This window comes from Falco peregrinus, chromosome 7 (genome assembly GCF_023634155.1).
Source record: "Falco peregrinus isolate bFalPer1 chromosome 7, bFalPer1.pri, whole genome shotgun sequence".
Lineage (NCBI taxonomy): Eukaryota > Metazoa > Chordata > Aves > Falconiformes > Falconidae > Falco > Falco peregrinus.
The window spans coordinates 58,579,570-58,601,819 of NC_073727.1; the positions used below are offsets into that span (position 1 = coordinate 58,579,570).

At 44.6% G+C, this 22,250-nt stretch overlaps 2 protein-coding genes across 2 annotated transcripts; both read left to right on the forward strand.

Annotated features, from left to right (window-relative positions):
- The first annotated feature begins 2,671 nt into the window (after positions 1–2,671).
- NT5C1B (5'-nucleotidase, cytosolic IB) lies at positions 2,672–9,817 on the forward strand. Its single transcript, XM_055810823.1, has 6 exons — positions 2,672–3,212; positions 3,299–3,466; positions 6,283–6,412; positions 6,911–7,033; positions 7,710–7,894; positions 8,903–9,817. The coding sequence occupies exons 1-6, from the start codon at positions 3,084–3,086 to the stop codon at positions 9,239–9,241; spliced, it is 1,074 nt and encodes a 357-aa protein (XP_055666798.1). The 5' UTR covers positions 2,672–3,083; the 3' UTR covers positions 9,242–9,817.
- Positions 9,818–15,866: 6,049 nt separating this feature from the next.
- RDH14 (retinol dehydrogenase 14) lies at positions 15,867–21,138 on the forward strand. The gene is given in 3 exon segments (XM_055810824.1): positions 15,867–15,914; positions 15,916–16,242; positions 19,599–21,138. Coding segments are annotated over 3 exon segments (978 nt in total). The 5' UTR covers positions 15,867–15,881; the 3' UTR covers positions 20,217–21,138.
- Positions 21,139–22,250: the final 1,112 nt, after the last annotated feature.

The following is a 22,250-nucleotide window of genomic DNA, read 5'->3' on the forward strand; positions in this document are numbered from 1 at the left end:
CTGAGGCTCTTTTCCTTACTTCTGATCTCACTATGTTAAATATTTGGGAATATTTCACATCTTTCCAGAGAGAAGTAGGTATCAAAAGAAGAAAAAAACCCCACCTTTTTTTTTATTATTAGTAATGCACTTTGATCTCCTTGAACAAGAACATATTAATCTTACTTAGTGGTTGTTCTTAATGTAGGAAAAATATTGGCAGCTCAGGCAGGGGAACTTTCTTTTCATTTGACTACTTATAACAGGCTTCAGTCTATGTGCATTACTATTACTTACTTTTGCCGCATGCTTACTATTAAAAGTACATACAAAGATAGCAAAATACATTCTTTTCTGTTTGTTTAAATGCAAATGTCCTAGAAATTAATGTGCAATAGCAGAAAATTCCTTTCCTTTCTAGCTTAGCTCAGAAACCACAAAGTCATTCAATTTTGGATCCATTCCTATTTCACAGACTCCCCAGGAGATTTAGTAAAAGCAAGATATAGCTCTTTCCTGGAACCCCACGGGCTTTACTACACTTTTTACATGCAGATAAGGCTGCCACACTCTGCGTTTGGAAAGTCAAGGTTTCATTTATAAGGTGTTGAAGCTGGAAGGCTTTTATGTTAGGCCCTCAGTTCACAATCTCCAGCAAGAGAGGAAATGAAGGGTATGTCAGTGGCAAGCAACCAAGCACAGAACAGAGGCGAGGCATCTCAGTTCACTGCATATGTTCACACAGCTGAGTGCTATGTAGAGATACCATGTGGGTCTGGTGAACGAAACATTTATGCTAGCATAGCATTGTTTTCAGCAGCAGCACTTCAGCACTGCCCGGGCCCTGTACCAAGCTACCATCTTTTAAGTTTTCAGGTATCTTGCAAAGATTAAAAGGAGTCTCCATTGCTTGAGTGATGATTCTTTTCTTGGGCGGACAGGGAGGGAGGGAACAAAAAATAAAAACAAAGAACATGGCTGAGGAGCTCTGATTGTGCTCCTGAATATCTATGCAGGGTGATGGGGAACACAGCTCAAGCATTCAGCCTGGACACACCTGTGGGAAGTGCACTGCCACAGGCTCATGCAGAGATGAACATTCAGTTTTGTAACTACCAGACAACTGCTTCCCGATTTCTCCTTTCTTTTCCCCTCTTCCCCATGGGCAGTGAACCCATCTGCAGTATTTAACCAGGAATAGCCTCTTCTCAGAGGTCGTCGTCTCTTACACTGATGCTGAAGTCTCTGAGCAGGACCGTGGTGGTGACTGGGACCAGGAGCAGCTGTTCTGTGGCTTGAACCCTTTATCCAGGCTCAGCCTGGATGCTCAGCCTGGTGACAGGCTTGCAGCCAGTCACGGAGAAGAGGGTTGGGAAGCGGGGATGTGCCTCATCTGACTGCAGGAAGGGGAGCAGGTGTTTTCAGCAGCATGTGACACACTACAGCTCTGAGTACAGACACTACAATGAAATATTTAGGATCAACGTTCAAAGGAAACAAGCACATCTATCAGTAGCAGAGCTACTGAAATCAGGTCTGTTTGGATTTGTGTTATGCCTTTTACATCTTCCCATGACAACTGCCACATACAATGATCCTAACTTGTCTTTTCACATCTATCTTCCCAATACATTACACTTGGTACCTCTCCTTTTACCTCGTATTTCCATTTCCCCTTCCCTAGTATGGTCAGTTCCCATTTTCCATTTACTTTAACCTCCCAGTTTCCACCACTTCCGTGCTTCCAGATCCCTCCCTGGTTAGCTGGGCAACAGGCAATGTGGCAGACTGGGAGGTGGCAGATCAGCCAGGGAATATTCATTTGCTATTACATAGCAGAACAAGCACATAAAGTCCTTTCCCCAGCAGGGCAACAAATTGCATGTTGTCATTGACTCTCATTAAACGTTTTAAGAATTTAAATCTCTTTGAGATCTTTATCCTCTGTCAAATTTGTTTGCAACTGAACATCACTGGGGAATGACGGACAGATGGCATAATTACATAAGCCTCCTTTTACTGGGAAGCCACATTAAAAAACACACACACAGAAAACCCCAAACAGGCAAAAGCAGCAAAAATAATGATGCTCCTTTTTGGAGACTGGGTGAAGGCAGAAAGACCTGACAATTTGATAAAGATTATGCAGTGATCAGGGTCAGAAGCAATATTTAGAGTCTCCTTTCAAAATGTTGGAGTCCTTTAGATGGTGCTTACATGTGCTATGACCTACAGATACCATGAGTCATTGGCTACCTGAAGCAGAAGAGGTCCGCTGTGCCAGCTAGCTCAGGAGACAGCCCCCTCCTCACTTCCCATTCTCCTGCGGCACATCAGTTTGGGGTTCAGATGAGCAAGGCTGCGGAGGCAGCTGGGAGCGCTTTAGAGAGGTACCTGTTAGATGCTGCCCTTCGCTCCGGGGGCGGATGCTGAGCTTTAGGACCACTCAAACCCCATGGCGGAATAACGGTTTGTTGCATGTGCTGCAGACCCCCAAACATCACGGCACAAACTACTGTTTCTTAAAGGTGCTTGCAGTGTTGCTGTGGCACACAGGACCCCAGGTCACTGCCATGTGTGACCGCCCATTCTGATTGCTAAAGTCACCGCCACATTATGTAAGGGATCTCCTGGAAATCTGTTGCAGTTAATGCTAAATCAGCTAAGCCACTGCGGCTGACTGGTAAACCCCTAACGCTGCGGACAGAGCAAGTGCTGGAGGCTGCGGGGGGAGGCCGGTGTCACAGCGTCCGCTGGGAAGGGCACGCTGCGGGTGTCGCCGCGGGGTCCCCGAAGGGGCGCGGGGCGGGGCTGCGGCTCCAGCTCGCCCCTCCATGAAGGGCGATGCTGCGGCCCCGCTGCCCCGCGGGACGTGACATGCGGGGGGGCCGCTGCCCCGCGGGGCCGGTGCCGCGCCGTGCCGGGGTCGGGCCGCCCAGAGCCGCGCCGTGCCGGGGGCGGGCCGGGCCGGGCCCGGGGCGCAGCGGGGGGAAGGGGAGAGGCAGCGCCCGGGTGACTTCCCCCTGCCCGAGCGGGGCGGGGCGGCAACCGCCGCCGCTTACCGGTCAACCGCTGCCCGGCCGCCCGGCCGCCGCGCCGGCAGCATGAGGGGCTCCGGGCCGGAGGCGCCGCCACCCAGCGCCGCCGCGGAGGGCCGGCAGCAGGAGGCTGAGCAGGACCGGGCCGCGGCCAAGGCTTTCTACGACAGCCTGGTTTCCAAGAGACCCCGGCCGGTGAGTGCTGGCGGGCCGGGGCCGGGGGGGCCGGGGGCCGAGGGCTGGGGGCCGCGGGCCGGCGCTAGCCTCCGCTCGCTCCGCAGCCCAACCCGCAGCACGCCATCACGGTAGCGGTCTCCTCCCGAGCCCTCTTCGACCTGGTGGAGGAGCAGCGGATCTACGAAGAGCAGGGGCTGGAGAAGTACCTGGAGTACCAGCAGGACAACGAGAACGTCACCCTCAAACCCGGCCCGGCGTTCTACTTAGTCAAGGTACCGGGGCCGGGCCGCGCCGGGCGGGGGGCGCGGGGGATGCCGCAAGGCCAAATTTCGGGAAGAGGAGGAGCCCGGAGCCGCCCAGGGCGGAGATGAGGCCGCCCCGGGAAAACGCGGCGGGGACGTGCCGCCGCCCGCGGGGACCACGCCTCGGCCGGGGGGTCGCCCCCCTCCCGCATCGCGCCGCGGCGCCCCGGCCGAGGGGGCCCCGCTCCGCGCCCCTCCGCGCTCGCCCGCACCAGCTGCGCGCCGGCGGGAGGTGCCGCAGCGGGACGGTTTGCGTGCCCCGGCGCTGCGGCGCGGCGGGGAGCAGCCGGCACCTGCCGCTGGCACGGGGCCCGCGGGGCGCCGTTCCTTGCGAGACCTTTTTCAGCTGAGATAGGCCCCTGAACGGTTTTGCGTTTGTTGCAACGTACCTCCCCGCCCCACCCCCATCCCACCCCCCCCCAAAAAAAAACCCAAACCAAAACCTTTGAGTTCCTCATTCCATTTTTATGTCTCACTTTTGAGTAGCACTAGTGCGATTAAAGACAGCATTGATTCTGTATTAATCCAATGGCTTTATTCAGAAATTAACCTTTTTTGTTGTTGTTAGCATTAATTTTTCTTTGCTTTCATTGTCGCCCTGGAATTTGTTCTAGAGGACCAGCAAAAGAAACAGACCCCTAGCTCGGAGTCACCATTTAAGCAGAGGTGAAATGGAGTATTTTGCTTTCATTGCACAAGAGAAATGGCCAAGGTGAACAGCCTCCAGCATGGAAAGCAAGCAAGATTAAAAAATAGAACAAAACAAAAAAAACCACCAAAACTACCCCAGGTTTTGAGGGACACAGGTTTTAGTGGGACTGACTTGTAAAAATGCCACCTAGAGTTCATTTTATGTCCATTGAGAATCGTTTGATAAGCTCTACCACAGCAATATTAGAAAAATTATTAAATCATAATTATCAATCATACTTGCTGACAGCAGAGTTCTGGAAGAACACTTCAGGGTTTTAAAAGTAGATTTTAATTACTTCAGTTTTAGTCTCAGGAATGTAAAACATTTTCCACATCGATCGCTTTTCAGAAATATAAAGTGGAAAATTACTTAGGTCAATATTGATGCTGTTGTAAATATAAGAGATAGCTGTCAATAGCATTAACTACACAAGCATAGTAAAGGTGTTTCTAACATAAAAGCATGGTCATAAAATAATTCATTTCATACACCAGTGAGGCTAGGCTCACTAGTGAATTTACTGCATCTTTTCCTATCTGTAGATAGGTAGAGATAGCAGCCCTGCTAGCACAGTTTTCAAGAGATTTGTTAGAGTTCAGTGTCAGATTCACTTTGAATATAAAACAAGATTTGACTGTTTATCTCCTCACACTCTGAAGAGCAGAGCTGTTAGCTGTGCCCAACTAAATGCACCTTGATCTCTGTTCCCTTCCAGTATGCTATTTGCGTTTTAATTCTTCACATTTTTTAAGATATTCATAAATTGCTTAATCATAGGAATCATTAGGCTGGGGAATTAGGGGTTTGTTGGGTGATACTTCCGTGGAGACAAAGAAGGCAAAAAGAAATAATATACTTTTGTTTGTATTCCTTTGTTGAAACCTTTAAGAAACTTAGAAGTTTGTAGCGCTTAATCACAGGCCAGGATCTCCTTAGGCTGCAAAGTGTACAGGCACCAGACAAAAAGTGGCATCACCTCCCCCACGCCCCCTTATTCTCTTAATACTTTAAGAAATCGCCAGTGTAATTCATATTAGCAGTAGAAATGGGTTATGACCACATACTAAGAATTTTTCCTGGGCCTTATACTAGCTTCTCACTCAGAGTTTTCCTAAGCACAGTCCTACATGATGTAGCCATGCTTTTTAAAAGTTAGATTCCCAGAATTTAATTATGAAATCTGCGCTTTAATTCTTAACAACTGGCCCTACTTTTTAAAGCACCTTAATGAAAATCAGCCCATCTAGCTTTCCTGTGATGTTTTGTGGTTGACTTTATTGACATAATCCCAAGGAATTCCATTCAAGGGCCAAGATCCCGAAGCAGAGGTGTGTATGTAAACTGAGAGCAAATAGCAAGTCTTACTCCAAAGGGATAAGACTCTAAATAAGATGAGAGAACAGGTGGCTACAGAGAGAGGTGGGCAGCTGAAAGGTCAAGGAAATAAGAATGCCTAACATGTTAGCCCAATATCTTTAAAGAGATTTCAAATCAATCAAAATCTGTTTCATTCAGTACTGCAATTAGAAATTGCCAAGGTAATCATGTTTAACAGGATATGTTTTGTACCTAGTACTTAAGGACAGCCTTTGACACCTGACCGTCTGAACTGTCAGTAAATCTTTGCATAAGTACGTGGCCCAAATTTGCATCTGTTCATGCAAAGTGAGTAGTTGCACATATAAATTCCTTTACACTTTCTCCTTGATTTCACAAGAACAATTTTCAAGTGGACAAGAAAGTCCAAGCCCAAGTTTCAAGTGGACACACACACAAAAAAAAAGATAATAGGGACTGTGATAATATTCAGCAGTGCATTGATTTATTCTGGATAATGATGGTGTCCCAAGAAAAAGGATTTCCACAATAAAGTTAAATTCTATAACTCAGTAAGAGAAACTCGCTTCCTTTCAAATGAACCCAGTCAAATGGTTGCTGGGAGCAACAGAGCAGAAAGGAATAAAACAAGTTCAGCAAGTTAACTGAGGTATTTCACACTCTACTTCAAGACAGTCCTATCGCTAAACCCACGGTGATTAAGAAACAAGGCACATTCCAGTTGTCTGTTGACTTCCACATTTTTAACCTGCAGGCGCTGGAGCATGTCAATGCCCGGCTTCTTGAGCTATACCCTGATGATGAAGAACGATTTGATATTGTCCTGATGACTAGTAACCATGCCCAAGTGGGAGTGAGACTCATAAACAGCATCAATCACTACGGTAAGTAAAATAAATACTACCTTGTAGACCTGTCTGCTGTTACATAAGAAAATAAATTTATTTTATTTTTCCTGTGCTGACCTTGCTAAAAGCAGCTTCTTCGATACTGACACCAGTTCCTCAGAGGATGATATTTATTTTTGGGTGTCAGCGTAAGTGAGAGAGTGTTCAACAGATGTAGCTTGTCAGGTGTGAATCTTAATTTCCAAGAAATCCTTAAACTTCTTGTTGTTTGATATTTATGCCCCTATATATACACCTTCACAGCAGTTGCTCTGCTGTCTTAGAGGGATTTTTTTTTCCTAAATTCTTAAGGAGGAAGCACTGATCAAACATTGTAGTCAGTTTAAATTGTCGGACTTGCTGAAATTACAGTGAACATATTTTCGTTTTTCAAGTTTACTGTCAGCTGTAGGCTAGCGTACCTTTTCACAGATTCCTTTACAGGTTTGTAGTGTTGAAGCAGAGTCACACCTTGTTGTGCTGTTCTTACTTTAGGCTTAACAATTGAACGTTTCTGTATGACGGGAGGAGAAAGCCCTATTGGTTACCTGACTGTGTACCTCACGAACTTGTACCTCGCAGCAGACTCTGAAAAAGTGCAAGAAGCTGTAGAAGCAGGTTTGAAATTACTTTCTTCTGTTATCTGTTGAGCTTGTTAAAAAATAAGTATATTGTGTTTAGTTCACAGAAAGTAGTGCTGCTTTATCAAATGCAGAAAGTCAATGCTTTGTGTTGGGCAAACTCATCAGGGATTTTTATTTAAACAAATAAAATCAGGCTATTTCTGTTTATGTTCCTCTCTGACCCTTCAGCCTGCTGATGATGACAACTCAATCACTCTCTACCTTTGTCACACCTTTCTGTCTTCTTCTGTGCTACAAGAAATGAACTCCCATACACACTTCCTACTCACCTCTGATTAACTTCTGTTTGAACAGTCTTCTCTTTGATATAACTTACAAAAAACAACTTCTGTGTTCTGTAAGGAGTTAAAAAGTAGCAAATAGTTTGATTCAATGGTCTCCTTGGAGTTTCCTGCTTTATCTTATTTGCAGCACACTGGTTTGTATATTCTTATATGGAAGTGAGAGGAAGAATGTCTAAGAAGTTATGTCAGTGGGACAGCTTCCACGCATTTGTGATACAGAACAGCCATTACTAATTAGCTTTAGTGGTCGTTTCTGCTCATCATTTATAAAGGTCACCACAAAGAAGTTGTTGGAACCTAACTGCTTACAGTTTAATGAATGACTTTGCAGGACATGCTAACTGACGTTTTCTGATTCATTTTCAGGTATCGCATCAGCTACAATGTTCACTGCCAACAAAGATGTTGCTTACTCGGATACACAGTTGAGGGTGGCGTTTGATGGGGATGCCGTTCTCTTTTCTGATGAATCAGAACAGATTGTCAAAGAGGAAGGATTAGATACGTTTTTTGAACATGAACAGCTGAATGAAAATAAGCCTCTTGCACAGGTTTGTACTTCTTGAATCAGTGAGTTTTCAAAACACTGTTAATTTTCATTGCTGCTGTGTTTCTCCAGTCTCCCAGTGTGTGTGATTCTTCTTTGTGGAAACTGATTTGCCCTATTTATTTCCTTTTTCAAGGATATCTTTAAAATGTATGTTTGACATAAAAGAGCCCACCGTTGCAGCCCTTTCACCAGATCTCCCGCTTCACTGAGAGAACTGCATATATAAGACAATGATTTACAGTTGTATTTTAATTGTATCATTAGAAAAAGGAAAGGCTTCTGCCGATTTCATTGATTTATTTTTTTTTTAATTAGATTGTGTAGGTAATGTTAATTTCAAACAGTGGGATATTCTGGTTATTGAAACGGAGTAATATCTGTGCTTATTTCCAAGCAGAACTATTCCACTTGTCTGAACACAAATGCTGAAACATTAGCTTAAACTGAAAGACCAACGCTGCTATTGTTAAAGGTGGTATAATTTCAGAATAAAAGCTTGATTTATGAAAGTACTGGACAGTGCAGTATATTGCGATTTGACCCAGTCTGTCATTTACTTATTTTAATTGGTGTGTAATTCTAATATTGTCATTTATCTGGAAAAAGTTTGGTAATGTCTGTGTAATTAGGTCTCTTACTGTTTTTTGCACAGAAAAAAAAATGCAGCTCATGGTTCATAGTAAAAAGTTAAGTGTTTTTAAAGAACGTTTTATTGAAGTTAAAGAAGACTATAGTTATAACTTTATATTGTAAGAGATCTTGTAAGCCTTAGTGAGAGTCAGTTTCCCACTGAACATACTATGTAGGATTATGGTTTTAACTTTTTTCCAGTTTGTGAATTCCTAGTGAAGATGCAGACCTATTTGGACAGATTACATAGTGAGTTTGCTGAGTAGCGTAGCAGTAGGGAAGGAATCATTTATGAAACTGGCAATCTGGAAGAAAGCAAAAGAATGATTTTGGGAGCTGTGGACAAATACTAATTATACTTCTGGTATTTCATACCCAGGGTCCTTTGAAAGGTTTTCTGGAAGACCTAGGGAAACTCCAGAAGAAGTTCTATGCAAAAAACGAACAATTAAATTGTCCCATAAGGACCTTCCTGGTCACAGCCAGAAGTGCAGCAAGCTCTAGAGCCAGAGTGTTGAATACTCTTCGTAGCTGGGGTCTGGAGATTGATGAGACACTTTTCCTAGAAGGAGCTCCTAAAGGACCAGTCCTGGTGAAAATCCGCCCTCACATTTTCTTTGATGACCAGATGTTTCACATCGAAGGAGCACAGAAATTAGGCACTATAGCTGCACATGTTCCCTATGGCGTTGCTCAGAAATACCACAAATCTGCATGACAGGGTGGCAGCATTAATGATAAGGTTCTTAACTCAGCCAGCCTCTAATATACCAATAGTTATGTCTGAAACCCTCTACATTTGTATACTGTAAGCACTGTGTTTAAAGATTTAAATTCTGGCTAGAACAGCCTTTAAAGGAAGTACTTGTAATATAGCTAAGTTTTTAATAAAGTTATTTTAATAGCATTTTAAGCAGTTTAGATTTTTTACCTGTTTGGATCTAATACTGTGGGTTTGATTATTAGAAAAAGATTTGTACTGGTTTTAGAGCTTGACACATATTTTGAGAGACAGAAAAGTTATATTTTCTCTAAAATACTGTTGATGGGTTATTTATAGCAAAAACCATGCTGCAATGATAGTCCTTGATGGTTATTTCTGAAGTTACCAAAAGTACAGTTTACATATAATTGTTTACCTGTTGGTGGATTCCTTGTTAAATATGTGTTCAGTAGGTCTGTTATTACAAGGTTTCAGCTGCAGTGAAATGTTAGCTTATCTGATCTTGTGTTTACAGGAACCCTTTATTTTTCTATATTATTTTCCTATTCTAATAAAGCTGGCTTTACAGAACATTGTCCTTTGTATTTATAGAGGTGTTAGCATAATTTCCCATGCAGAGTCTATGTAATCAGCATTTCTGTGTCTCTTGCCTCCTCCGGATATTTAGAACCAGAAATTACTCATTTCAGCCAAATTTGAGAGAGCGCTAGAGGTCTCAAAGACACTTAAGTCCCAACAGATTTCATGGAGCTGGGTAGAAGTCTGAGATGCTGTGAGTATCTTGACTGGGACAAAGACTGAAGCTTTAGAGCATACCTTTGTGACAGCAGAGAATCTACCCTGAAATAATGCTGTTGATGGAACTGCTTGTTTTTAAAGTAGATTCAGTTAGGATTTGCAGCTGTTGTGATCTGCATGAACTCAGTTTGGCAACCTCAAATGGGTTTCCAGGGGACACGTGCCTGTTGCAACATGAATACAAATTTACTCCATAGGTCTATTCTACCTCTTTTATGCTAAGTTCCTGTATCTCAGTGTCGTCCATGTGTCTTAAGTGATACCCAAATGACACAACTAACATCTGTCAGGTGGTGGTTGTCCTCTTTCTCTCCCTAGTGGAACAAGTGTCCTGTTCTATTTTTATTGTGGTTGTGTATTTATACCAGAAAAGACAAAACCAAAAGAATGTGCTTTGCAGTGGGAGTAGAAGATGGTGAACAGGCTTCTGATGATCTGTGGTTCCTGAGGCAATTCACTCCAGAATCTCATGTTAGCCTCTGAGAAAGTTTGGTCCCTTCTGTCCGGATGAATGGCCCTGTTATTGCAGAAGCCTTCATTGCATTAATCATGGTTTTCCTCCCAGAAACACAGACACATCTTGTAAATGTTCTGGGTTCAAGCCACAAAGTTCTTTGAAAACAAAGACAAAAGCCTTGATCCTGCATGAAAGGCGAACAGAGACCATTAGAAAGGTTTTTATGTTCACACCAGCATGTATTGTTGACGGGATGCACTGCATATTTCTGGCGTACTTGGAATTTCCTAAGGACTAAAGGCTTTGTGCCCAAAACATATCGCATTTCCCAGCCCAGCCAGAAGGTAAGGAAGACATGAATGACTGAGGCCTGGTCATTGTCTGCCAGGATGGGATAGAGTTTCCTCGCCAAATGGAGATTATAGAAAATTTTATTAGCAGATGTTTTTATGTGAGAGCTCAGAACAGCAAGGAATCCAAAAATACTCCTTCGCTGGAATAGGAATTTTGTGTGTACCTTCACCACAAAAGCATGGCTGCAAATTTCAGTAACACATGTCCTGCCTTGTTGAAGCAGAACATGGATCAACCATTCTTCATCCATGCGTTCTGAGAGCTATAGAGGTTGGGTGCAGGAAAACATAAAGGATATAGGCTATGCACATATTGCTGGCACTTGACTCTCATTTGAACATAGAAATTCAGGCTTGATACTGAAAAAGGCTAATGGGATCCTTGATCCCTGTGGGACTCCAGAGGTGAAGGTCTCATGCCTGACAGAGTAAGCATGTAAATCAGTGAATAAATTGGAAACTGAATCATCTGCTCCATTTCATTTACCTATATTTCCAATCGGCCACCTAGAGCAAAAATCAAACCTACTGGCAGGACATAGGAGTTCCAGTTCCTGCATCTTTTTTGATCTGTACACACCTAGTACTAGAGGGTCATTCCTCTAGATGGGAGCACCATCTGAATGTGTATGTCATCCCTGCCTAGATGAGCAGCTTCTGACTGCTGTCACTCATGAGCTCCTGTGCACAATGCTCTTTGTGCTGAAGGCTGGATTGACCACTGATGAACCCAGGCAGAATCCTTGAGGCAGTGCTCTTTCCAACATATTCACAGTCTTCTGAAGTAGTAGGTGTATCAGAGATGACTGCCAGAGTCCCCACTGCCAGAAGCTGAATACAGATTCTTCTCCTCCCACCGGAAGGATATCTTGCAGTTCCTCTAGCACGGCATTTCCTGGTTCTCTTATTTTGGCATCTTGTTGGCAACCACTGTCCCTTTCTCATGGTCCTTGGTTGTAAGGTCATTAGGCAGCAGAGGTGGACATGGCTTCAACATCTCCCAAAGATATGATTTACTATGAACAGAGCATATGGAAGAACTCTTCAAACTTGTTATGGCTCTTACATCAGGTTAAGGATGCCAAAAGCCATCTATGTCACAAACGTATGTGAGAGTGTGGCCTGTTTAAAATACCCTTTAGTGTAGCCATGAGTCTCATGATGAATTGAAAAGCCAAGAATGAAGAGAGAATGAGTTTTCTGTGGTGAAGACAAAGATAGAAGAGGTCTCTCAGTGAATCCAATGTGTTTAGATGTAGTACCTATAGAGCCCTTAAACTGCCTGAGAAGTGTGACAGATAGGGGTAGTAAGGATACTTCCAGAAAAATCAGCTATAACATGAGCTGAAGTCAGCCTCAAAACAGACTGCAGTGATGGGGACACACACTGGGCACTGTCAACACGTGACAGTTAAGGGGAGGTTACTATTGCAAATGGTTATCATGTCCAGATCAGCCACAAGAAACCTGATGGTTCATGGGTTTCCTCTTGGGTTTCCGTCACATTAAGAAGAAGGGGTTCCTCGAACCCTTTGTATTTGATCAGCCTGTCAGTTTCGCAAGAAAGACAAGACCCTTGTGTCTGACCAGTCTGTCTGCTACCTGCGTTTTGACAGCCCACTGTATTGGGCGTGTGTATGTGTGTGTGATTTGACTAACCTGTTGAGGGACCCCTGCTGACAGCATCACTGAGTCAAATCCTTTATCACAACTACTCAAATCTCCAGAGATTTATACAAAATGAACTTCTGCTGAAGATTTTTATTATACAAAATGCAAGTTTGTGACAGAATAAGGTTCAAAGACTGCTGGTGATAATACACTGCAAAACAAGCTTAAAACAACACGCTTATTCACAGCCAGCATGAGTTAGTCATAGAATAAAGTTCTTACCCAGTAGGCATCCCTATGGGGGAGAAGACAGGTTCAGCCCACCGACCGATCCCAAAAGTCACAATGGAGTCTTCCCTAACTTCTCCCCTCCTTTGTCCACTTTAAATGCTTCATAGCACATTGCATATTCATCATCGTACACAGGAATGGATACAAGTTTCTTGATTCTAATGTAAATTGGTACACATCCTCAGACAGCACTAATGAAATGTTTCACTAACCTCGCACGCTCTCCAAGCAGGGTTCTGCCCTCTTTCAGAGGAGCTATTTGTGTTGGAGGTCACAATCCCCCATTACCACAATTACCTTTGTCCTACTTTCAACTAATTTTCTGTGGATGCAACACCTTATCAGCTTGGCCAGAACTTTCTCACTTAGAGGCTTCTCTCTGGATAATTTAGATAATAGTGTCCTTTCCCCTGTCTGTTTCCCCATTTGTTTCCCACGGTTGACTCCCTTGATTAGAAATCCTTTTGTTCATCAGTTTGGAGTTCAGAGAGTGGGTCAGCTTGACCTAAACTTTGTTCACAGAAATGTATAACATACAGCTGAACACTAAATCAGGGTTTGGTAATTTGGGAGTGTAGACAACAATTCCCCCCTTTTGGACTTATTTCAGTCCAAGACCAGTTACGTTTAGGTGGAGTTTGTATGACTAGTTATACATATTTTTGTTACTGACTGGTATCGCATGCCCAGTGATGTATGGTAGTACCCTGGAGGTAATACTGTACTTCTGTTAGGTCCCAGTTCTCTCTAATTTGCCCCCAAAGGAATTTTCCCCCAGTTTCTTACTCATTTCCCCAAATGTGCTAGGTCTTGACACAAAGACATGCTCCTTATAAGCCAAGCTTGTTTCTGGGCTCCCCAACAAACTGTTGTCTCCCCTGGACTCTACTCAGCTGCATGCTTGTCCCTAGTCCTGATCCTGACCTTGTTCTCTCATGTTGTTCTATCGTGTGATCCATGTTGTTTAGTAGTCATTGTCCCTATATTATTCCTATATCCACACTGAACTCTTACTGGCTTTTTTTTTTTTTTTTTTTTTTTTTTGGCAAACACCTTTTTTAACTTACGTTGCTGTTGACCAAAACTCAGATACTTTTCAATTGTCTATATACATTTCTGCTAGCAACTCTCCCAGGGCTAGGATGAAAAGGAGTCTGAGTGGGGGAACCTCAGTGGCCACTTCTGCCTCCCTGGATGGGTTTGTGTTGGTTTGGGTGGGTTCATCAAAGTTTTGGGATTAGTAAAGGCAGGATCTGGAGACATGACATGAATATGATGGCTGAAAACAGGTTTTGGGTTAAGGATTCAAAACTAAGTTGGCAGGTGTGAGGGGCCCAAGGGTCTCACTGCCAAAAACTGGAGAGACCCAGTCTGGGTGCAAGCTACCAGATAAACCAGCTATTCCAGGGATCCACATTATGTGCATATGTGAACCACTGCCACACTTCAAACTGGAGAACAGGCATAGACCAGCACCTGGAAAACCCCAGTGTCAAAGCTGGTGCTAGCATCTCTGGATATAGATACTGGATGTACTCAAGGGTCCATGCTAATATTTAAGACCAGTGATTGCAAGTGTGCTTATGAGGTGAGTGCATGTACGTACACATCTGTTCTGCAAGCAGCCTCCCTTCTACCAGGCTGGGATGGGACAGACCCCCTCAGTCCTGAAGTCCACTAAATTTGGTTACATCAAACAGGCTGCATCTAAGCTAGTATTACTCAGCTGAAGTTGGTCCTAGAAGCAAGTGTTCAGCAGGTCGGACTGTCAGCTCATCAGTATGTTTAAAGCCTAGATTAGCTATCAGATACTGCCATAACGACTTCTGTGTACTTCCCTACCCAGTAGCCCATCACTTTTTCTTGCAACATGCAGATGCTTTATCAGGACATGGTTGGTCACGTACTAACATCTCTGCTAAACACACAATCCAACTCGAGCCAGAGCCACAGAACCTGCTGAAATACCAAAGAAAGAAACCTGGTCTTGAAGGCAGCATGGGGGTAGGTCTCAGTGTGCTGTTCTGACATACTCTCTTGCCCCACTTGAACCCTAAACTTTCCCAGAACATTTCACTGGCACAAAAGCTAGCTGGCATGGACAAGTCCACCTGTATGCCAACTCTCCAGAACAGGATGGCTGCTTCCAAACTGCCTAGCAGGAGCTCATGGGCTGTGGGAGTGCCCTAACCAGCTCTCAGCCTTGGGCCAAAACTCTGCCGCAGACTGCTGCTGCCGTAGGACGGCAGAGATGTTGCGTTCCTGTGCTGGGAGTGCTCCCTGGCACCCCCACAACCACTGCCCCAGCCTCTGCATCTCAAGCTGAAGACGTAAGGCAGACAGAATTGAATGTGGCTTTTGCAGAAGTATTTAATCAGCCATGAGACTCAAAGACTGGTACTGAAATAGTATAGGTGCCCTTAATATCCGTTTTCCTGTGGTGGAGTCTTCTATGTGAAACTTCTAAGTATTAAGAAAACATTTTGGTAAAACCTCTACTAGCAAACTAAATGCTCCCTGGAAACACTCCTGGGCCCCAGAACTCAACCATCCCTCTGTCATTACATTCATGTAGTTGTCTCCTAATTCCGAAGTCGTTGGACCAGCCCCTGGCCGGGTTTTGTGCCAGGCCTGCGGCCCTCTCCCAGCCTGCACCCATCCACACTTCAGGAGTCAGCAACGGGTGAAAACCAGGAACCGGCTCGGACGTTTCGGGCCTTAAGCGGCCATTCTGTGCCTGCCAGCTCCAGCGCAGAGGCGCAGCCCCAGGCACACTGCACCCGCCAGCAGGGCGGCCTCCGGGCAGCCGCCGGGCCGGGCCGGGCCAGGCCGGGCCGCCGCCTCGGATTTCCGAGCCAGGGAAGGAAGCAGCACGCCGCCCCCCACCCGCGGCTTGGCTTCGGGCTGCCTCGGGGACCACGCTGGGCCGGCCCGGCCACCCAGCCACCGCTGGACACGCCGCCGAGGCCGCCGGCCCCCGCAGCCCCGCCCGGCGCGGCCCCCGGGCTGCGGACTGCCGTCCCCACAACGCCCAGCGGCGCGCCCGGCCAATGCCAGCGCAGCCCGGCGCCGGGCGGGGAGGCGGGGGCGGCCCGTGGCGCGGGGCGGCGCTTGGCCCGCCGGCATGGCCGCGGCGGCGGCGGCGCTGGCGCTGGGTGGGGGGGGTGCTGCTGGCTGCCTGGCGCTGGCTGCGGGCCGCGGGCCGGGCCGCGGCCGGGGCCGGGGCCTCCATGCGGGGCAAGACGGTGATCATCACGGGGGCCAACAGCGGGCTGGGCCGGGCGGCGGCGGCCGAGCTGCTGCGGATGCAGGCCCGCGTCATCATGGGTTGCCGCGACCGGGCGCGGGCCGAGCGGGCGGCCCGGGAGATCCGGGCCGAGCTCGGTGAGGGGGCGGAGGCCGAGGGCGGAGGCGAGCTGGTGGTCCGGGAGCTGGACCTGGCCTCGCTGCGCTCCGTCCGCGCCTTCTGCCACCGCGTCCTCCAGGTACGGCCGGGACGGCTGCGGGGCGCGGGGCTCGGCCCACCGGGCCCACCGGGCCTGCCGACAGGTGCAGGGCGGCGCCGGCCGGCGCTGAGGCCCCGGGCCCTGTGAGCTGCTGGGTGGTGGCAGCGCGGCGGTGGCGGCGTCCTCTGGGCCCGGCCCGGTGCGGGTTGCTGCAGGGTTCACCGCAGCGTTTGGAGGGAGGGTAGAAGTAAATTGGCCGTGGGCTGGCACCTGGAAGGGTAATGTTTGTGCTAGTTTGGCCTGGCCTAGTCCTTTCCTGTTTTGAAAATGAAGTACTTGTTTCTGTACGAGATGAGTGGTGTACCAGCCTTTTTCTCTTAAATAACTATACCCTAACTACCGTTGTTACTTTAAATTGGTGTTAACAGTTCAGCATTGCCTCCAGAGAAATAAAAGTTCACGAGTGCGCTGCTCACAGCTTCAGCCATCCTGCTGCCACCTCCTCAGACTGTCACCTACAATGTCTGCCCCCCCGCCCCCCATCTTAAATCTCTTGGCCAGTCCTAAATGAGTTCAGTAGAAAACATTTTTGAATATATAATAAAGTCTCTGCAGATTTCCTGAAAACCTGAGTGTAAGGAGAACAGGGACATCCAGTTGATTCACCTGACAGAAATGCCACTAGATGCTTTTGACAGTGTTATTAGGCACCAGAGAGCAGAGGGAGGCACAGCTGGAGGCATTACTCAATTTCCATGAAAAGTGTTGTTTGGGACTCATCTCACCACATCTAGCTACCTGACCCATGAGATGCAAAGGCCTGGGAAGCCAGGCTTAGTATGTCCTGCTGCTGCTCAGGGAAGTGCTTGTGAAGGACTTCAAAGATGCCCAGATGCTGTTGGGGGCAGGGGGGAATAGGGAGCAACTTTATTGCATCAATTTCCAAATACCTTTTCTAAAACTTAAATGTCTGGAAAAAGTCAAGTTTTAAGTTCTGTAGAGGGGCTCTTTGTAGTCATATACATTCATACATAAGAATCCAGTGATAAGGTCTAATCTTGCTTCAGTGTTCTGGGAAAATATGCATATACGAAACAGGCATTATAAACATACAAAAAAAGAAATATGCTGTCTAACTTCTGAGAATTACATCTTTTATAGTACAAAATATCCCAAAATGTGAATTCGTTAGCATCTGTTTATTGGTAAAGCTGATGCAAGTGACTTTTAAGTGAGAAATGGGTGAAGAGAGTGCTTTTATCTGCAGGGTTCTGCTGACATCTGCATTTTAACTTTCATTTTCAAAATAATTCCAAAAGCAGCTGAATGGCAAGGGATGTGAGTTCAAGGAATAGTTTCAAGAGCCATTTGACCCAAGTTCATGTTACTGATCTTCTCTAACCTATGGTTCTTTAGAGCTGTTTATTTGGGGGGTTGTTGGTTTGGGGGCCTTTGTGTTTTTTTGTTTGAGATGAAAACTTAAATATTGGCAGGATGGGGAAACAATGGACTCCCACCACCTAACTTAAATTGTGGGAGCTTTCCTCTGCACAACTGCAAGCAGTTGCATCTTTCACTCCTTAGTCGCACTGCAGAAAAATAAAACACTTTGAGATGTTGGAGCATTCCACAGAAAAATGGAGGAAAAGGAAGCGAGCTCAGAAGTTACAAGGAGCAGTGTTGCCCATCAAAGCAATGTTTTGTGCACTCTTGCATTTGGTTATAGTAGCTGCCTGCTTGGCATTGATCAGATTACTCTAGATTATTAAATATAGGAGTGTCAGTAGCGCGCATGGAGATCTTGCTTCTTGAAGTGTTAAGTCTTGCAAAAGAAATTCTGCAGTCAGATGCTGCAGGAAGTTTCTCAAGCAGTATTTTTCTTTAAAGAGGAAAGCAGTATCACTTCAGTGAGCAGATCTAGTGAGTAGCCTCAGTGGTGTCCTGGTTTAGTGATAGTAGCCATTATGTCTCTTTGGGTGAAGAGAAGTGAGTTTGGTGCTCTTTGGATCATGCCTCAGGGACCCAATTATATGAGACATTGAGCAACCTCAAGTCCCATGGAAATCAGTCTCAGGTTGAAGTACTTGAAGTTTTGTGTGATCAGATGCCAGCATCTTTAACTGAATGCTAAGTGCAGATTTGGGTTTTGCTCTCTTTGTATCATTGCTGCTAACTGCATTCAGATAAAAGGCAAATGGTACAAAATTAATTTTGAAGTTCTCTATTTTTATCATCAGAATGACCCAAAATTATCTCAGCTTGTCTTCCAGTCCCTGTGTTGGGTTTAAAGAATTAACAGCAAAGAAAATTCATGCTGCTTTTCATAGAAAGTGAATACATTTGCTTCTGATTCATGCAAGCATAAATTTCCCATGATAATTTCACAGTCTTTTGTCAGAGGTGGGTCAAAGTGTTGAATTTGGAGCTTATTTAGGGAACTTACTTTAATCTGTATTTTTTGAAAAAGTTACCACTTTGGGTAAATTGGAGAGCTCTTAATTTTTGAGTGGATGCTGGAGCAGGAAGTGCATGATGTATAATACATTTAAATTATCCATACCCCCTTCTCTGTTAATTACTTATGTTCCCTGATTCTGTGGTGTGTAACATACCTTCTTGAGTCTGTTTTCTACCTACCTGAACCGGAATACTGATTCATGAAATAGCATGTGCTGAGCATGTCATAAATACCTCAAGCTGCAGTCCCTTAGTTCTTGAGTAGTCCTATTAGACTCAAATTGAGTATGAAATATGAATGTTTCTTTTGCATGATGAGTTCTGCTCCATAGTTCTCACCAAGCAGCACAATGACAGCTACTGATTTTAAAATAACAGTGTTTCAAATCATGAGAACATTGTTTTGCAAAGTTTTTCATTACATCCCCCCAGTGAGATGGTGGGTCTACAATGTAAGTGCTTCTCTTCAACCATGAGATTAGTTCTTTGAGCCAACGCTTTCTGTTCCACAATTGCATGTCTTTTGTACCACGGACCCCTTGCCTATGGCTAAGGTTTGCCATAAATTAATGTGTCCTTTTGCAGTGCAAGAACCAGGTAACTTCTTGGAGGAAAACAAAATGCACCACAAAGGTAAATTATCACTGAATTGATACAGAAAAAGATGCTCCTGGAGAAGCAGGTGATTGTGTTCTCTGCCTCCGTTAAGAGTAGATACAGACCTGCATCCTACTGTGGGCAAGTACTCAGTTTAGTGATAGTTCAACTTACAGGTTTTTCTCAGCAATGCTTTAAGAGAATATCATGAAGTTGCAATTCAGAAAACCAGGAATGAAATCATTTCTTTCTAACAATGGCCAATGAGAAATGTTAAGCATAACAGTATGTTTTGCATAACAATTCTAAAACTGAATAATGTTTTTCTTTCCTATTTAAAGGAAGAGCCAAGGCTGGATGTTCTGATAAATAATGCAGGGGTATTCCAGTGTCCGTACATGAAGACAGAGGATGGTTTTGAGATGCAATTTGGTGTTAACCACTTGGGTCACTTCTTGCTCACCAACCTTCTTCTGGGTCTCCTCAAAAATTCTGCTCCGAGCAGGATTGTTGTAGTATCCTCAAAGCTTTACAAATATGGAGAGATCAACTTTGAAGACTTGAACAGTGAAATAAGTTACAATAAAAGCTTTTGTTATAGTCGGAGTAAACTGGCTAACATATTATTTGCAAGGGAGCTAGCCCGTCGGTTAGAAGGGACAGGAGTCACCGTCAATTCACTTCATCCTGGGATTGTCAGAACAAATCTAGGCAGATACGTGAATATTCCTTTGCTGGCAAAACCCCTATTCAACTTGGTGTCATGGGCTTTCTTCAAAACACCTCTGGAAGGAGCCCAGACTACTATATTTTTGGCCTCTTCTCATGATGTTGAAGGTGTGTCAGGAAAATATTTTGGGGACTGCAAAGAGGAAGAGCTCCTGCCCAAAGCCATGGATGACTTGGTTGCAAGAAAATTGTGGGATATCAGTGAAGTGATGGTTGGCTTATTGAAATGAGTGCCAGGGAGTATCTGCAAAAAAAAAATTGCAGATAACTATGCAATGCATATTTGCAACAGTGTAATTGTCACTTTAAATGCTGTGGGAGTACAGATTATTTTGTTCAATAAGTATTAAATAACAGTGATTTCTGCTGGAGCTCTGTTTTGAAATAAAGGACAATATTAAATAGAGGCGTTCAAAGAAAGTCTGCAATATGAGTTTGAGGGTGTGAATAATTTCTGGTTAAATCTGCTTGGAAACTCATGTTTTACAAATAAAAATTAAACAAAACTGTTTTGCAATATATATGCATATTTGCCATGTTCCTTCTAGTCGGGCTAGACAATGCAGGTGAAATGCAGGTGACGGTGAAACACTTCTGTAATAAGATTTTGAACATAGGTCCTAATAATAATAGGATTGTTGTCTTTTTTGAGCCATCATAATGAAAAATGGAATAAACAGTTTTACTGTTATCTTACACTGTAATCATTTAGGCCTTTGCGTGCCATTCAAAGACTTGTTGTCAGGCCCGTGGTTCAGTGAACAAGACTATTGAGCTGTATACAGTTTAGCTGTGAAGCACAAAGTCAACTTTTTTTTAGTGATTCAATGAGTAATATACTTGGTTGTGCAAGCTGTGCAAAATTTTTACTTTCTTGTGTGCTGAACTTGCTATTTCTTGATATGCAGATACCTTGGGTTTCATCAATATTGCAGTTGACAGATGTATTATGGTCTTGATTGGGCTTTGCATGTCATGAGTTGTGTGCATACAAAGTTCATAAGACCTCACCCAGATTAGACCGGAGAGAATATGCTTTTCAGTGTGTGTTTGGCTTGACTGATGGCACTTGAACTCAGTAATGAGATCAGATAAGTCTGTGTAATACAGCTTGCTGAATATTCTGTAATAAAAATCTTTTTTAAAAAGGCAGCATTCATTCTTTCACTGTGAAAGATATGTCTGAAATCCGTAGTTGACACAATAGCCTTGTTTCAAAACAGAAGATGCACCTGTATCAGTTTAGGGAGCCTGTCATGTGGGGTTGGTAGAAATAAAATGGGCTCCAAATAAATAACATGGGTGTTACGTGAAGCTGTACTGATTTATTCTTTTTAATTTATATAACTTAAGGGTTCATAATGACATTTATGACTGCTTGTTTTGCTCTACATCGATAAAATGTTCTAGCAGTTACAAAATATAGAATAAATATGGAAGAATGATTTAGGATGATCTATCTTAGTAAATATTACTCGAGGGAAGGTTTATCAATAATAAATTATGTATTCAGTAGATCCTTATTAACCTACTCATAAATACATATCAATTCTGCAGCTCAGGTAACAACCAACCAAATTTTTTAGATTCTTTCTCTTGATTGTTCCCTCAGACTGTCAGCGTATTTTAACTTTTGCACAGTGGAATGGACCTGAACTAGCCTTGCCCTTCACCAGCAAGATTGTGTTCTGGGTGAGTGGCTTGGGTGGAGGCAGAAGGTGGCATTCCAGAAAATCACAAGGCAAGCTATGAAACAGCAATTTTTTAAGGTTTTGTAACATGTTGCGTTTTGCAGTGCTCACTGTAAGGCAAGGTATAGAGATGGACATGTTGTCAAAGCGTAACTGAGCATTGAACAAAGTTCTCTAATGCCAGAGTGAGATGTGAGACTGTGGTGGGTTGACCTTGGCTGAACACCAGGTGCCCACCAAGTTGGTCTATCACTCCCCTCAACAGAACGGGAGGAGAAAATCAAATGAAAAAAACCCTTGTGTATCATAATAAAGGCAGTTTAATGAAGCAATAGCAAAAGCTGTGTGTGCAGAAGCGAAGGAAAACAAGAGTTGTTATTCTCTATTTCCCATCAGCAGGTGATGTTTGGCCACTTCCTGGGAAGCAGAGCTTCAGTACACCTAGCAGGTACTCTGGAGGACAAATGTCGTAAATAACAAATGTGTGTCATGCCCTGCCATGGCCTTCCTCCTCCCTTTAGCTTTTATATCTGAGCAGACACTATATGGTATGGAATATCCCACTGGTCACTT

Excerpts from the sequence above, each read along its gene's own strand:
- NT5C1B (XM_055810823.1), top strand. The coding sequence starts at position 3,084 with ATGAGGGGCTCCGGGCCGGAGGCGCCGCCACCCAGCGCCGCCGCGGAG. Across the intron at positions 3,467-6,282 it reads CGGCGTTCTACTTAGTCAAG|GCGCTGGAGCATGTCAATGC; the intron begins GTACCGGGGCCG and ends TTTAACCTGCAG. Across the intron at positions 7,034-7,709 it reads GCAAGAAGCTGTAGAAGCAG|GTATCGCATCAGCTACAATG; the intron begins GTTTGAAATTAC and ends ATTCATTTTCAG.